This window comes from Saimiri boliviensis, chromosome 7, assembly GCF_048565385.1.
Source record: "Saimiri boliviensis isolate mSaiBol1 chromosome 7, mSaiBol1.pri, whole genome shotgun sequence".
Taxonomy (NCBI): Eukaryota; Metazoa; Chordata; class Mammalia; order Primates; family Cebidae; genus Saimiri; species Saimiri boliviensis.
The window spans coordinates 23,738,769-23,755,286 of NC_133455.1; the positions used below are offsets into that span (position 1 = coordinate 23,738,769).

The following is a 16,518-nucleotide window of genomic DNA, read 5'->3' on the forward strand; positions in this document are numbered from 1 at the left end:
GCACCTTAGGACAAAAACCTAATGCATGCGGAGTTTAAACCTAGATGACCAGGTGACAGGTGCAGCAAACTACCATGGCACATGTATACCTATGCAAGTTCAGCACATGTATCCCTGAACTTAAAGTAAAATAAAATAAAGAGAAAATGATATGACATCTAGGATTTGCTTCAAAATAATGTGGGAGAGAAGAGCAGGTGGGCGTCTGGATGAAGCAAAACTGGCTGTGAGTTGGTACTGTTGAAGCTGACAATGGGCACATAAGGGTTCATTATATTATTCTTTCTACTTTGCATTAATGTGAAATTGACCATAGTAAAAAATTAAAAAATATAATTAAGAAAAAATCTGTACTCTTTATTTTTCTTATTCATAAGGATCTGACTGTGTCACTTTCTTAATTCACACCTGAATTTACGCCTTCCTTATTCATGCCTGACTATCAGGGAACCTTGACTGAGAGTTGGTGTTTACTGAGGAAAGCTGTCAAATCTTATTCCATATCTAAGACAGATACTAGTGACACTCAGTAGGTACTTGGTGAGCATTTGTGAGTAAATGAATAAATGTCTGAAAGACTATATGAATAAATCAACCATTTAAGAATCTTATTCCATATCTAAGACAGATACTAGTTATACTTAGCAGGTACTTGGTAAGCATTTGTGAGTAAATAAGTAAATGTTTAAACGAATATATGAATAACGAATCATTTAAGACATAGCTCTATCTGAACACTTCCTAACGTTGCTCCACAGCTAGAATAAGATTCACTCTTGGTTTACCCCTTATCCAGTGATTAAGGAAGACTTCACTTGCACTAGACCCCTGCTCTTGCCTCCAACTGCTCAGTGAGTTCCTCCATGATGCTCACCCAACCTCCAACCTACATGTCCCTGTTCCTCTCCTGATAACGTCTTCCATCCTGAACACAATTACCTGAGGTCCATTCTATCCTACAATTCTTCACCAACCTTCTGGGAAAAGGTGGAATGAAAAGAATAACAAACATACAAGGAGATGCACAAGCTTAAAAAATAAAAGAATGAAATGGGACTAGCATTTGTTAATCTCCCACTCTGTGCCAGGCATCGAATTAAGTATTTGATGCACTTTTCTTTCTCACATACCCTCTATTGGATTGGAATATTCTCTCTACTCTAATAAGGAAACAGACTCAAAGACGTTAAGAAACTTGCTCAAGGTTGGCTTGGTAATAATAAGAGCCAACAAGTATTGAACTCATCCTATGTGCCAGGGACGGTGCTAAGTACTTTAGATTAATTATCTCTTTTAATCCCTACCATGTGCCTAAAAGGTAAGTGCTATTGTTATTCCCATTTACAGATGAGTCAACTGAGTCTCAGAGAGGTTGGATATTTGATCCCTTGCTCAGGGTTTCTCGAGACCTGCTCGGCAAGGATCTGTATCCCGGCTCTCTGACACTGAATTTTCTAGGAATCTAGCCGGCACAGTGAATAAATAGCTCAGCCATGATCTAAACCCATCTCTGGGAGACCCCCAAGCCACACCCGGTGGTACTGACCAGCTTCCCTGAAAGGACAGGAACTACAGCCATGATCTAAACCCATCTCTGGGAGACCCCCCAAGCCACACCCGGTGGTACTGACCAGCTTCCCTGAAAGGACGGGAACTTTTAACTCCCAGGACCCCACCCTAAAAACTGCTGAATGTTTACTGCACGCTGCTTACTTGGTAAATGCCTAGTTCTTACGATGGCCTCCCACACAGGTCCTAATGTTTGCAGTAATCACATTAGCAATGACTTCCTCACTGACACTGTATTTGGTCTCTCCATATCCTAGGAAAGGAATTCAGTCCCACAGCAGTCAACGTACGTGATGAGGTGCCGCGAACAGTCACAGAACAGCATCAGCATGGATAAGAGTTGCTTGGATTCTGCAGTGTCATTGTTCAGGCATTCCAAGAAGAGCTTTAACCCTCCGTGGGGCCCGAGCTCACAGATAAACGCCCACAGTTTGGGCAGCAGGTCATCAAGGTAAGTGAGACCTGGAAAAAAGACAGAGAAACCCAATCTTCAGGTTGGGACTCCACCTGGTCTGTTATTTCTCCTACCCAGTAGGAAAACAAAACACTAAACCTATTCATGAACATGCAATGTGTGTGAGAAGGTGGGATTACTGAGAAAAGCATTATCACCACGAGAGTAACAATGGTAACAGTCAGTAGTTAGTGGGTGCTGACTATGTGCCAGGCACCATTCTCTGTATGTACTGTTTGCTTTCCACTTTCAGGAGCCCCATATTGTCCCCATCTTATACAGGAGGAAACTGAAGCGGACAACTTAATAATTGGCCCCAAATCACACAGCCTATGTGTCAGAGCCAAGAACAGAACTCAGGTCTGACTTAGCACTTATGCTTAAATCAGGGATCAGCGATTTGTTTCGGAAAACAGTCGAAGAGTAAATATTTTAGGCACTGTGCGCCAGAAAGTCTCTGCTGTTGAATTAAATCTAGCTGAGTTTCAGCAAAAAACAATCAATCAGGCAGGCCTCGGAAGCAGAAGAGGTTCAGACAGCTCCAGTCCGTATTCTGGGCAGGCAACACTTAGGGCCAAAACCAAAGTGAGATACAGAGACAGCTTGATTGGTTACATCTCGGCTTTGCCTTACTTGAAAATGGTCTGACTAGATGGCTGCCTGTGACTGACTGAAGCTTGGCTGCTGTGATTGGCAGCTATTTGTTGAAATCTCCTAAATCAGACTTCTAGTCAGTTTACATACTAAGCTGGGCTGCAGTTCCTTACCTAAGGACGCAAATATGGAGGCATCCTCAGGCCAAATTTAGTTTAACACTGTTACAACTACTCAGTGCTACCACTACAGCACAAAAGTGGCCACAGACAATGTATAAAGAAACAGATTCAGCTCTGTTCTAACAAAAGCAAGTAGTGGGCTGGATTTGGCCCCCACATGGTAGTCTGCTGACCCCTGCCTTAAACCATCTTGCAGGTTCACCACCTTTGGCAAAGCTTCCTCCCATCTACCTCTATTATTCTACTTATGTTGAAAGTGGAAATAAAGTTGAATGACTGTGGTAGGATGCTCTGAAATACACAAAAAACGGAACCCTGAGGAAGCAAAAGGGAACACAGAGGGCATTCTAAGTTTGCTTCCTATGGCTACAAGACCTCAGACACACGGGCCGCACCACCGGTAGAGTTAACGTATGATAATGCAGCTACTGACTTGGAAAGGCTGGATCTGAAATGCCATGTGTCACTGAATACACAGTAAGGTGTGTTCCTCAGAAAAGCAAAGTCACCTTGTATTTGAGCCCTTATAATACCGCTCATCCTATAGGGCACTCTCTGAATTATTTAGTTTTGAATAAAGAACTGTTTGGGGAAGGTGTATTAGCCAGGGGTGGGAGTTGGGGAATTCCATCAGTGCTAGTGAAGGATGCTTAGAGGGTGAACTGAAGGAATTCTAAAGGAGGCCAAGAATTGTATCCATTGAGTGATTATGGCTCGAGGTTAGACGTCACATTTTCTAGGGTAGGAGGATGTGGTTATAAAGAAGCCTTTAAGAAGCAAGACTTTCTTGATCTGTTGGTGATGACATAGGTGCCTCCTTATGACTAGTCTTTCAACTGCCTATGTTTTATCAAACACACCCAAGAATGTGAAAATCTCACAACTCAAAAACAGGTTAAAAAAGAAACAGAGGAAATAGTTACACTGTGGAGATCACAAACATAGTCCTATAGGTCAAAGAAAGAAAGCAAGTGTCCTCGAGTTCTGTGCAAAGGATTCATGCAGCGTAGCCCAGAATGCTCATAGCATCACACTGATTCAACAGGGGCTGCACATCAAGCCACTTAGACAGAGATGGAGACGCTGGGCCTGACACCAATAGCAGACAGACCAGCAGCGGCGCCAGGGCTGCCAGATGCGTGTGAGGAGCACGAACAGACACTTCCTAAGTTGTGAGTAGAAAAACAGCAGTATTTTAAAAACAAGTGTTATTTCCTATAATCTAATTTAAGATGCATAGTAATAAACAAATAGACTGAATATCAAATATGTACTTTAGACTAGCTTATCTTCATCCTTAAAGTGTGTATTTTCAAGTTGACTAAAAAATCTGTATTTGGATTCTCTCACTTGGGAAAATAAGCTTCAGCGTGAGCTCATTTAACAAGCTGGACACAAACCACGACCTCAAATCCTCTCACTCAAGATAGGCGCTGGGGTGCCCCAGGTATGGTATTGCCCCAGGTATAGTCTCTCCTTCCCCTGTTCATCTTTGGGAAACCTGCCCGTGGCTGTAAGCCCTCGGCTGAGGGCTCCCGGAGTGTCACCTCTGCCAGCATGCCCAGCAGGCCCCTTTCCCTTGTCACTGCCACAACACAACAGACTCCCCCACAACAGGCCCTGGTCTTCCTCAGCTCAGTGAACAGCACTACCATCCACACAGGTGGTTGGGCCAACAAGCTGGTATCTTCTTTAAAATCTTTAGTCCTCATGCTCACAAATCCAACCTACCAGTAAGAACCATAGCTTCTACCTCTAAAACAAATCTAAATCCTCCTGCCTTTATCTCCATTGCTACTACACTAGGCCAGTGGCTTTCAACCAGGAATGATTTTGCCTCCCAGGGGGCATTTGGCTGAATGCCAAATTTGAAGAAATGTTTGGCTGTCACAGCTCGATGGGAAGGTACTACTGGCAACTATGAGTAGGGACCAGGGCTGCTAAACACCCCAAACACACAAAACAGCCCCTCATGACAAAGAATGGGCCAGCCCAAGACATCCATAATGCTGAGGCTGAGAAATCCTGCTGTAGCCCAAGCCAACATTGTGTCTCAGCATTTTCATTTTCACAGTGCCTGTCACTATATGAAACCTCCTTTTCACTTGCTTATTTTTGGTCTTCCCACTACTAAAATACAATCTCCTCGAGAACGAAGAACTTGGCTGTCTCGTTCACCTCTGTAATCTCAATGCCTGGCACACAGGGGTGCTCTATAAACATTTGCAGAATGGATAAACAAGTGTGAAAGAGAAGCAGTGATTTATGATTTTAAAAAACGTAAAATGCAGCAGAGAAGTTGTTAATCCTTCATGTAATAAAAGGCTTTTACGGTTTACAAAGGCCTTTTGTACTTATAAGACCAATTCATAACAACAATTGTTGTTATGACCATGTTATAACACAGAGCAGACTTTCCTCCATGTTAAGCTAAAAAGGAAAATGTTTGGCATATCCATGTGATGAGATACTATGCATCCATTAAAAATGAGGTACTTGTGACACGGTAAAGTGATTACTGGAAAGGGAAGCATAGTGCTACATATTTTGATTTAAATATATTTTATATGTGCAGTACACTCAGGCACAGTTTGGATTGTGGAATTAGAAGTGGTTTTCTTTTTTTTGGCAACCCTATCTTTTTTGTTTCTTTACTCAGAAAACATAATTTTTTTTTAAACAAATAGCTCTGGGCATGGAAAAACTTTTTAAAAGTAAATTGTACTTCATAATTAAAGTAAGAGTCACAAAACAGGAATGAAATGGAAGTGCTATGATTGAGGTTAGCATGAGCAATTTAGCTGAGGTGTACCAACCTCTAAGAGGAACAGCTCAAAAACACTCTCCTTCAGAATCTATTTTCTGAGTCAAAGAAGCCAGAAAAAAACATCGACTTTTGTTAAGACAAACTGCCTGCCAGATGCGAGAGGTGAAGAGGCTTCCTTGGGGACTGCGAACCTGTGAGTATCTGCAGCCGGATCTGTGTGAGAGTCGTCAGCGAAGTCTGGTAGAGGACACAGATGTTGCACACCTTCTGGACTTCTGCAGAATCGACCCGTTTACCCCCGACAGGCCTGAGAATATTCCGCACTGATGCCGACTTTTGAAAAGCACGCTTTAGGAGACCTGGCACGGAGAAAAGAAGAAATGTGAGCAGAAGCTCAGCCATCTGCCAAACTCCACCATGGAAAAGGAAGAGCATTTCAATAAAGCTCTAAATGTACAGCCAGGGCCAGACAGTGGGGCAATTCATGCAATTCGTTTTTTTGGGATAATTTAGAAAAACATTAACAATAGGTTTTGAGGTACAACCCTTCAGAATATCCAAAAATTTCTCAGAATAAGCCAGATATATTCAAATCTTACATGGGATTTTTATACCAAAAAATCACCAAATTTCAAAACCCACAAAGGTAAAAATTCAGAGGCCTGTATTAGGGGAAGAGGGGCAAAGGCAGGGACTCTGGCTGCATCTCCATTTTCAGAGCCTTTAGAGCAGGCGTCCCCAAACTACCGCCTGCGGGCCACATGTGGCCCCCCGAAGCCATTTATCCGCCCCCCTGCCGCACTTCAGGAAGGGGCACCTCTTTCACTGGTGGTCAGTGAGAGGAGCACAATATGTGGCGGCCCGCCAACAGTCTGAGGGACAGTGAACTGGCCCCCTGTGTCAAAAGTTTGGGGACGCCTGCTTTAGAGGGAAGTAAAGCGTGATAACCTCTCGTTGTGACACCTGGTTTTGAATGACACTCCACCTGTTTTCAACCTTCCCATTGATATCCTGCTGGAGTTACATTTGCTGAGCCCATGCTCACTGCTAGTTACGAGACACTGAGTAGCAGAATAGACATCCTGAACCTAAAAACCTGCCACAGGCAGATAACACTGTCAAATTGTGTGTTAGTGGTGTTTCCATACTTTTTATCAGTGTGCAATAAGAACCCATTACTAACCCTGCAATAGGAAAGCCACTAAAAGGGCTACCCCTGCCTGTGGTTCAGTGAGTGGCTCCTTTACGAGGAATCCACATGGGAGATTTATTTTCTCAAGAACTCAGAAAAACTCTACTTCTAAGAATTAGAAGAAAGCATCTACAGATCCCTTTTCATGTTGGTTTCTGAAATTTCACAGGGAGCCACAGTGGCCCTAATGGAACATATACGTGTGGATATGCTTTTATGACCCAATCTTGATTTTGTTCACCTACTTCTACATACCCAGTCCTCGTTTTCTATTCCTATGGATCTTCTGTTGTGCTATATATGAACTTAGTAACCTAAGAAGCCTCAAAATTGTTGTGGAACAAGCTAGAGGCCAGGTGTGGCAGCTCACGTATGTCAAGCCAGCACTCTGGGAGGCTCAGGTAGGAGGATCGCTTGAGGTTAGGAATTTGAGACAAATTTGGGCAACATGGTAAGGCCATCTCTACAAAAATTAAAAAGAAAAAAAACTAGCCAGGCATGGCAGTGCCCGCCTATAATAGCTGTAGTCCCAGCTATTATACTTGGGAGGCTGATGCAGGAGGATCACCTGAGCCTAGGAGTTGGAGGCTGTAGTGAGCTATGATCCTGCCCCTGCATTATAGCCTGGGCAACAGAGTGAGATCCTGTCTCTAACAATAAGAATTACAACAACAAAAACAAAGTTAGAGCATCCCACAAACAGAGCAGACATCCACACAGGAAGAATTAGGAGCTGTACTTCAGCCAAGCAGAGCTACAGGGTCAGGCCTGCTCCTGCCACTCACTCTTCACTGGGAGCACATTCTGCGGGGATGCTGGCTGCATGTGGGCTGGCTCCTGGCTCTCCAGCAGCTTCTTGCTCAGGATGTCACAGAAGAAGATCCGGATCAGCGGGACCCCCCACAGGAACTGCAGCTGTTTGGTGATCAAGTGCATTGACTCATTAAGGCTATGAGAGAGCAGAGGAGACCGGGTCTGTCAGTTCCATCTGATGCAGGGCCAGGGCCAGCCCACACAGCTCCTAATAGCCTTCCGCTAGGAGCTGTAACTAGGACCCGGCACTCAACACGGCAAAGATTACAAAAATAAAAAGCGGAACTAACAAATCATTGCTGAGGGTCTGGTTTGTTGAGGGCACCGACTCTTCATCTTGTCTGCTTTCCCCAGGTCCCCAGGCTCCATGAGTCACACTCTTCTTGAAGACACTTGCTACCACCCAGTTGACAAAAACAACCTTGTACCTGCTGCCCTGCTCCCCACGCACAGCTGGCCTGCAAGTGGTGGGGGCCAAATCTAGATGATGCGGCAGCCTCCTCAGTGTTTCCCTGTCTTCCAGGGCTTCCTTGCCAGACTCCATACTGCACTCAGCACCCCTCAAATTCCTGGAATCTGCTGTCACCTTCCTGCTCAAGAAGGTGAGGTGACACCTCTACTGGTTCCCACACTCATCACCATATTGTTAATAGCCACCACTCCTGAGCACGGCCAGGCCTGCTGGTAGGTGCTTTACATGCATTATCTGATTCAATCCTTCCAGAAAGGCCTATCAAAGGGTCTTCGAAAGTTATCCCCACATTTCAGATGTGGAAAGCGAGGTAAAGCAAGTCATCCAAGTCCCTCCAAGAAGAGGAAGTGGAGTGGAGAGCAGGCTGCCCATGAAGGTGCTGCTCCGCCTCACTCATCTCCCACAGCCTCCCGACTCTCAGCCCCTCCGCCCCATCTTCTTCAGGCTGAGGTGCCACACTGGGGCAGGCTATTCCCTAGCAATGAGTCTTTTTAACTAGACAGGACCCAGGGATGTCACTCAGGTACAAAAAAACGGCAAATTTGGGCATTTCCTTCCTTGGCCTTTAGTTTTCTGCTGCAAGGTAACTGCCAGGGAAACCATGCCTTAGGCAGATTTGTGAACAAGAAAACGGCTGGGCAGCAGAGCCAGTTCCTGTCTGAAAACCACTTTATCTCAGCTCAGGTACATGTTTCAAATTCGTGAAGCTGTGCCTTACTTGCTATCTCTTCTTCTAGTTGAGTGTTTCTCATGTTTTTAAGTTCTTAAACTTTTTAAAATTTATATTCCACCTTTTGAAAAGGATTTTAAGTGATTTCTATTCCCTTTAAATCATTTGTCTTGTTTTAGCACCTCCAAAACATGGTGGGCTACTCAAGCAATAAAAGTGACAGCGAAGAAGAAAAAACATTGATAGATAAGGTTCATAACTGAACGGAAGAAACAAAATACAAAACAATATTATTTCAATTTTGCAAAAAACGAGTAGCATATCTAGACAGGAAGACTGAAAGGATGTTCAGTCAAGTTTTATTTGGTTTATAGGATCATGGGCTGGTTTTTATCTGCTTTTGTTCTTCCTCACACTTTATTAATACATAACGAATACATACTATATTTTTGTAATAAGAAACAAAACACCACAAACTGGAAGAAAAAGATGGTGGGAGAGAGGCAGAAAAGACAGTGATTTGCATCTGGGACTCACCCATAGTCCACAGATTGAGAGAACCAGCCAAGGACAGGATGCCAGTGGGTCAGGTTGGACTTCTTCTGGGACACGTACTTCTGACAGTAGCACAGCATCTGGGTAAGCAAACTCACGAACCCATCCGTCTCCTCCTCTAACACCCTGGGGCTGAGAGAGCCCAACTGTAGGAGGTTGCCTACAGAGAGAGAAGGCTGAGTATGATGGGCTCAGACGGACACTTTGACACTTTGGTGCCTCCTGGCCCTGCTCCCTGCCTGTGGCTCAGGCAGCCACACCCCATGTGCAGGAAGAAATTTCCACATAAGGGGCACCTGTCAGTGCCACAGGCTGCTGTGTGGTGCAAAGGTAATAAACAGGTTGAGCTGACTTCAAATCCCGGCTCTGCCACAGACAAGGTGTACTATGGCCATCAACCCATGTCTCAAACGTGTTTCTTCATTTGGAAGATTGGAATGATTCCCACTCTCCATATGAGGTACACAAGGCACACAGAGGTAAGTGATTAAGAGGTAGTTAGTATTACATGTTAATATTATATTACTGCTTAAAAATCACAGGTCAACATAAGAAATAACCTTTGAAGAATATCTGAATGTCCTAGGAAATCACTGTTATTCAGTGTTTACCAGTTATCTAATATCACTCATGTGAAGGCTCGTACCACGAAATCCTCATGAAATTAAGCCCCAGAGACCTTTTTTTCTCATGCCTATAATCCCACACTTTGAGAGGCTAAGGTATGTAGATTGCTCAAGCCCAGGAGTCCGAGACTAGTCTGGACAACGTGGTGAAACCCTGTCTCCACTAAAAATACAAAAATTAGGTGGCCATGGTAGCGTGTGCTTGTAGTCTCTGCTACTCAGGAGGCTGAGGTGGGACAATCACCCAAGCCCAGGAGGCTGAAGATACAGTGAGACATGATGATGCCACTGCAGTCCAGCCTGGGTGACACAGTGAGACCCTGCCTTCCAAAAAAAAAAAAAAAAAGAACTTTTTCTATCTAAAATTTGACAAAGAGAATTCTGTGCCTCTGCTGTTTTCAAATGCTTTTATTCACAAACCCTTTCTTCCATCTATAATGAAAACACTGTAAAACAGATGCTACTCTGATATAAGCCCCACCTAACTACTCCCTCTCTTCCCCTTGAGATGAGAATTATCCAGGCAACTCACCACATTTTCACTTTCTCCTTGACTGCCAGGAAGCTAAAGACTGACATCTAATGTTCATTAATAGTCTCTTAACTAGCTTGCCAGGCTGGTATATTTTCCATGTGAGTTTAATTGACATGTCTATTTTAAATGTCTACCTAAATATGTGTTTTTTATTGTAAGCACTTCCAATTGTTACAATAAACAACTAAATCTCTAGAATAGTGACAGGCAAAACATGTGTGCTTTCCTGATGGCCAGGATACAGTCAAATTCCAGCCAAGGATACTCACCCATTAGACAAAGCGTATGGCATCCTTCTAAACTTTCACATACATCACGGCATCGATCTTCGTCTCTTAAAAATATGATGAATTTACGAAGCATGTCATGGGATTCTAAAACAGTGAGGCGCTGCAAACAATGGCAGACTGTTAAACCAGCAACTGCCAGGAAGTTTCCTGCTAGAGAGTGAACTTGATCACTTGCAGATCACCCCTGCTTATGCGGAATGTGCTGGCAAATACCAAGAAGAAAATGGACACAGACGAGAACCCGCTTCTTTGGGATGCTAACACAAGTGTGTCTATCATGGCCACTGGTCCCGAAGAACAATTTAAAGGGAGGTGTGGAAGCACCTAAGCGGATAAGCCATTTTACTTTCTAATGACTAAGAAGAAAAGCAAAAACGGAATTGGGTTTTCGGGGGGAACTCACAGAGCCTGCTTACCTCAGGGGTCACTGTGCTGAGATGAGTCACCAGAGCAGGCACAGACATGATGTGGATGAGGAACGGCCGAATCAGATTGTCTGAGAATTGTGCAGCAATCACAGGGCTAGACATAGACAGATCCACTCATTCAGACAGGTCTCCGTGTGCATCCAGAACAAAAGGACAACCCCACCAACATGCTCAAATCCTAGAAATTATGCTTCATGGGATTTCTGGAAAAACTGAAGGCTGAAACTGGGGACAAACACTAGGGAAATGGGTACATCAGTGACGGTACAGTCGCTCATGCCATACTGTCCAGCTATGAAAAATCAATTTTTGAAATTTTACTGACATGAGAGAATGCTCATGCTATAATGAACTTTTAAAAAAGGCAGAATGAGAAACTATATACATGGAGGAGGAAGGAGTTTGTGATGGGGAGGGAGGGAAAAAAGGGGTTTTTGGAGTGCTGGTATAATCAATTTCTCTATTTGGTGGGGCTAACCCAGGTGTGTTCACTGTGATACTTCGCCAATAATACTTCAGTTAAGCAACTTATTTAAAAGTATATATGCACTATAGATACATAATATATACATGTCATGTACTTATACACATATGTATATACGTATATCATGTCTATATACATATATAAATATATAAGTATAATGTTTGAAAATATAAGCACAAATATAAATATATTTTTAAAAGACTGAGGCAACGGATTAAAGTTAACAATTTATCTCTGCTTGTACAATCAAGAAAAATTTTTTCTTTCATTTTTCTGCTTTATCTAGGTTTTCTACAATAAGCATGTATTGCTTCCATAACCAAAAAAAGATAAATACTATTAAATAAGATAATGACCCCAACCCACACCATATATAAAAAGTAATGAAACGAGCCACAGACCTAAACACTAGTTTTATAACTAAAACTATAAAATTCTTAGAATAAAACATAGGAGCAAAGTTTTGAGACTTCAGGTTAGACAATGATTTCTTAGATACTGCACTAAAAGCACAAGTGTCAAGAGAAAAAAATAGGCAAGTTGTGCTTCTGCAAGGTTTAAAACTTTTGTGATTCAGAAGACACTATGAAGAAAATCAAAAGACAACCCACGAAATGGAAGCAAACACACCTGCAGATCACTTATCTGAAAAGGGACTTGTGTCTAGAGCATATAAAGAACTCACAACTCTCAGGAAAGATGAAACATCCAATTAAAAAGTATACAAAGGATCTAAACATACATTTCTCTAAAGAAGATATACAAATGGTTGATAAGCACATGAAAGGATGTTCAACATCACTAGCTACCAGGGAGTTGGAAGTCAAAACAAGAGTGAGATACCCCTGTACATCCACTGGGATGGCTAAATAAAAAAGACAGAAAACAAGGGTTGACAAGGATGTGGAGAAACTGGAATGCTCACACACTACCCTGGGAATGTAAAATAGTGCAGGCACTTTGGAAAATAATTTGGCAATCCTTCAAAAGGTTAAGCATGGAGTTACCACATGACCCAGGCAAGTCTACTCCTAGGAATACGCCCAAGAGAAATGAAAACATATGTCTACACAAAAACTTGTAAATAAATGTTGACAGCAGCACTATTTATAATAGCCAAAAAGTAGAAAAAACTCAAATGTGGTATATTCATATGATGCAATATTATTTGGCCATAAAAATCCATGAAGTACTGATCCATGTTACAACATGAATGAACCCTGAATATATTACGCAAAGTGAAAAAAGCCAGTAGCAAAAGACCACATATTACGTGATCCCATTTATGTGAGATGTCCAAAACAGGCAAATCCAGAGATAGAAAGTAGATTAGTTGTTGCCAGCGGTTCTGGGGAGAGGGAAAAGGTAGTGACTGCTAATGGGTATTAGGTTTCTTTTCAGGGTCATCAAATATCATGGAATTAGATTGTGGTGATGGTTGCACAACTCTGTGAACATATTAAACGCCCGCGAATGGTATACTTTAAATGAACAAAGTGTATGAGATGTGAATTAGACTTCAATAAAGTTGTTATCTTAAAAAAATCACTCAGAGGCCATGTAGAAAAAATGTAAGAGAACAACTTACAGAGGGAGAAAAAGGTTGGTTTGAGCTAATGTGCTCTAATAGCAATGAGCAGAGGTGTTACTGGTATTCAGGCACTCAGAATTCGCATTATACACTTTCACTTTCGACAGTACCATTTTTGGAACAAGGACTTTTTATAAGGCTGAAATGCTGAAAATATCAGTATCTGTGTTCACCACCTGTCTAGATGAGGCTGACAAACTGAACTACCCTCTCTGATCTGAGTGGGGCACACTAGAAGGGAACCGTATTATTTTCTGCATGTTAGAAAGAGGTTTAAAACAGAACAACACAATTCTCTAAACAGAAGAAAAGCAAACCACAGAGAATGCTGCTGAAATGACAACCAGTCACTTTGCATTTGCAAGGAAAGGACTGCATCTTTATAAGGGCACGAAGGACTGACTCTGGGGGTTCTCACAAAAACCTAGGGATTCCAGCCTGGGCTGCATCCCTAAGTAACTCGGCCTGACTGACTGAGAGTGAGGTACCAGTGGACGAATTATAGGACTGCAGGGCTACCTCAATGTTTGGAGGGGTATGATCTTTTGAGTCTGCAGAAGGCCAGACTCAAAAAAATCACACACACTGCAAACACTCCTATGTCTCCCTCAATTTCTTATTACCAATTTCTCCAGCATGAGGTCATCAGAATCTTTCTTTAGCCCACATCTAGCTATTGCATTTAAGTACACCTAGGTGACAAAGTCTATAAGTGTACTGCTTAGTTGAATGTTTAACAGGGCTAGACATGGTGCGGGTGGGGGGGGGAGAAGGATAAAAAAAAAGGTGTGACTGAGGCACAGTCCCTGCTAACAGAGAGCTCACAGTACAACCAGGGAGCTGGGCAGGCTTATGGGGAAAACAGAAGCCAGGGCTAGTGGGCATGTGACTAGGTGCCTGGGCAAACTAGAGGTCCAGATAATCAATGCTATGGCAGTGTGAAGAACAGGGCAAATTTGGGAAGGTTCCCATGTGCTTTTTTTTTTTTTTTTTTTGAGACGGAGTTTCGCTGTTGTTACCCAGGCTGGAGTGCAATGGCGCGATCTCGGCTCACCGCAACCTCCGCCTCCTGGGTTCAGGCAATTCTCCTGCCTCAGCCTCCTGAGTAGCTGGGATCACAGGCACGCACCACCATGCCCAGCTAATTTTTTGTATTTTTAGTAGAGACGGAGTTTCGCCATGTTGACCAGGATGGTCTCGATCTCTTGACCTTGTGATCCACCCGCCTCAGCCTGCCAAAGTGCTGGGATTACAGGCCTGAGCCACCGCGCCCGGCTCCCATGTGCTATTTACTCAAAAAATACATATTGTTCTTAGAATACAAAAATGTGTCCAACATGTGAGACAAGCACAAAGAATAAGAAGTAAAGAGCATGAGCTCTGGAGGTAAACAGCCCGGGTTTAGTTTCTAGCCTGGCCACTCCCTGCTGTGTGACTGAGAGCACAGTTTAACCTCTCTGGGCCTCAGCTTCCTCATCTATACAATGAATATAAGCCAGGTGTGGTGGCTCACCCCTATAATCCCAGAACTTTTTCAGAGGCTGAGGCAGAAGAATCACTTGAGGCCAGGAGTTTGAAATTAGCCTGTCCAATATAGTGAGACCCTGTCTCTACAAAAAATTTTAAAAATAAAAAAATTAGCCGGGCATGTGCCTGTAGTCCTAGCTACATGGAAAGCTAAGGTGAGAGGACTGCTTGAGCCCAGGAGTCTGAGGCTGCAGTGAGCTCTGATCATGCCACTGCACTACACGCTTGATGGCAAAGCAAGACCCTGTCTCACAAATAAATAAAATGGAGACAAGAGAATGTGGTGAGGGGGCAGTTAATGTGTTTAAAAGTTTTAGAACAATGTGTGGCCCATGAATTTTAGCTTGGTACACTACTGACAATTTCGTAGACTTTCACTATATTCCTGTACGACAAAGCCACAGATATCTTGGCACACCACCGATGATTTTCTACTTTCACTATACTCCTGTATGATGAAACCACGGATACCTTGTTTTAAAAGATCCTGATTGTGTTCAATTATATACAGACATTCAGAGGGGGAAAGTACTATTTGGGAAAAAGGCTTTAGAGTAGCCTGGCCTTAACAAGTGATTCAATGGAATCTAATATACACAGAGAAGAAAAACTACAAGGATGGCTGCTGGTTATATTCTTATAGGAGAATGGAAGTGTGGGAAGTGTGGTGGAATGATTGGATGTGAGCACACTGGTGAATCATTTGTAAATTACAACCACACCAGGGTAGGGGAGGGATGCTGGACAGGAAAGAAAGGTGAGGTGCTCCTAGAGCTTCTGTTCTTTCAAGGTTGCAGGGGCGGGGGTCGGGGGACAGGCAGAGCTGCTCCTGAGTTTGAGGGCTTGGGCATCAGTGTGCTGACCTTCACTGTGTCTGCCAGAGGACTGGGGGCAATGCTGCCGGAATGAGCTGCCCCACAGGGTGACTTGGGAAGGGACAGTTGCAGTGAATCTGCATCTTAGTCTTCTGGGAAAATCTGTTTATACCTACACATTAGAGCTCATTAAATACAACTCACATAACTTCTCTAAAAGTACAAAATAAAGGTACAATTGTCCATTAGATAATTAGTTCTACTTCTATAACTAATGATGGCATAACCGGTTACGTCGTGTTCTGTGTGAGGGTCTAGCCTCTAGAGGCACATGGTCTAATACAGTAGCCACTGGCTACATGTGGCTACCGAGCACTTAAAAATGTGGCTGGTCTGAATTCAGATGTGCTCTAAATACATACCAGTTTTGAAGACTTGGCATGAAGAGAAAAATGTAACATGTTATTTAATTTTAATTAAAATAATTAAAAAACATTGATTACATGTAAAACTAACATTTTGGGTATGTTAGTTTAAATAAAAATATATCATTAAACTGAATTTCCCTTATATTTTGACTTCTTTTTTTGAGACCAGATGTCATTCTGTCACCCAGGCTGGAGTATAGTAGCTCTATCACAGCTGGCTGCAGCTTTGACTTCCTTGGTTCCAATGACCCTCCCACCTCAGACTCCTGAGTAGCTGGAATCACAGGCACATGCCATCGTGCCCAGCTAATGTTTGTATTTTTTTGTAGAGATGAGTTTTGGCCATGTTGCTCACGCTGGTCCCGAACTCCCTAAGTGCTAGGATTACAGGCATGAGCCACTGCACCTGGCCTCTTTTTACTTTCTTTTTTTTTCTTTTCTTGAGATGGGGTCTCACTCTGTTGCCTAGGCTGGAGTGCAATGACACAATCTTGGCTCACTGCAACCTCCACCTCCTGGGTTCAAG

At 43.1% G+C, this 16,518-nt stretch overlaps 2 protein-coding genes across 5 annotated transcripts in view; one reads left to right on the top strand and one right to left on the bottom strand.

Moving 5' to 3' along the window:
• The window catches only part of MMAB (metabolism of cobalamin associated B), a 103,559-nt gene that overhangs the window by 63,561 nt on the left and 23,480 nt on the right, over positions 1–16,518 (top strand). The gene's annotated exons all lie outside the window — the stretch shown is intronic.
• Positions 1–16,518, bottom strand: part of UBE3B (ubiquitin protein ligase E3B) — a 58,621-nt gene that overhangs the window by 26,640 nt on the left and 15,463 nt on the right. For all 4 annotated transcript variants that reach the window (XM_010342896.3, XM_039471570.2, XM_074402265.1 and 1 more), the window contains 6 exons: positions 11,136–11,241; positions 10,699–10,819; positions 9,251–9,428; positions 7,544–7,707; positions 5,758–5,925; positions 1,860–2,031 (listed from right to left, as the gene is read on the bottom strand). In XM_010342896.3, coding sequence (XP_010341198.1) covers positions 1,860–2,031; positions 5,758–5,925; positions 7,544–7,707; positions 9,251–9,428; positions 10,699–10,819; positions 11,136–11,241 — 909 coding nt within the window. The remainder of the gene's footprint in view (positions 1–1,859; positions 2,032–5,757; positions 5,926–7,543; positions 7,708–9,250; positions 9,429–10,698; positions 10,820–11,135; positions 11,242–16,518) is intronic.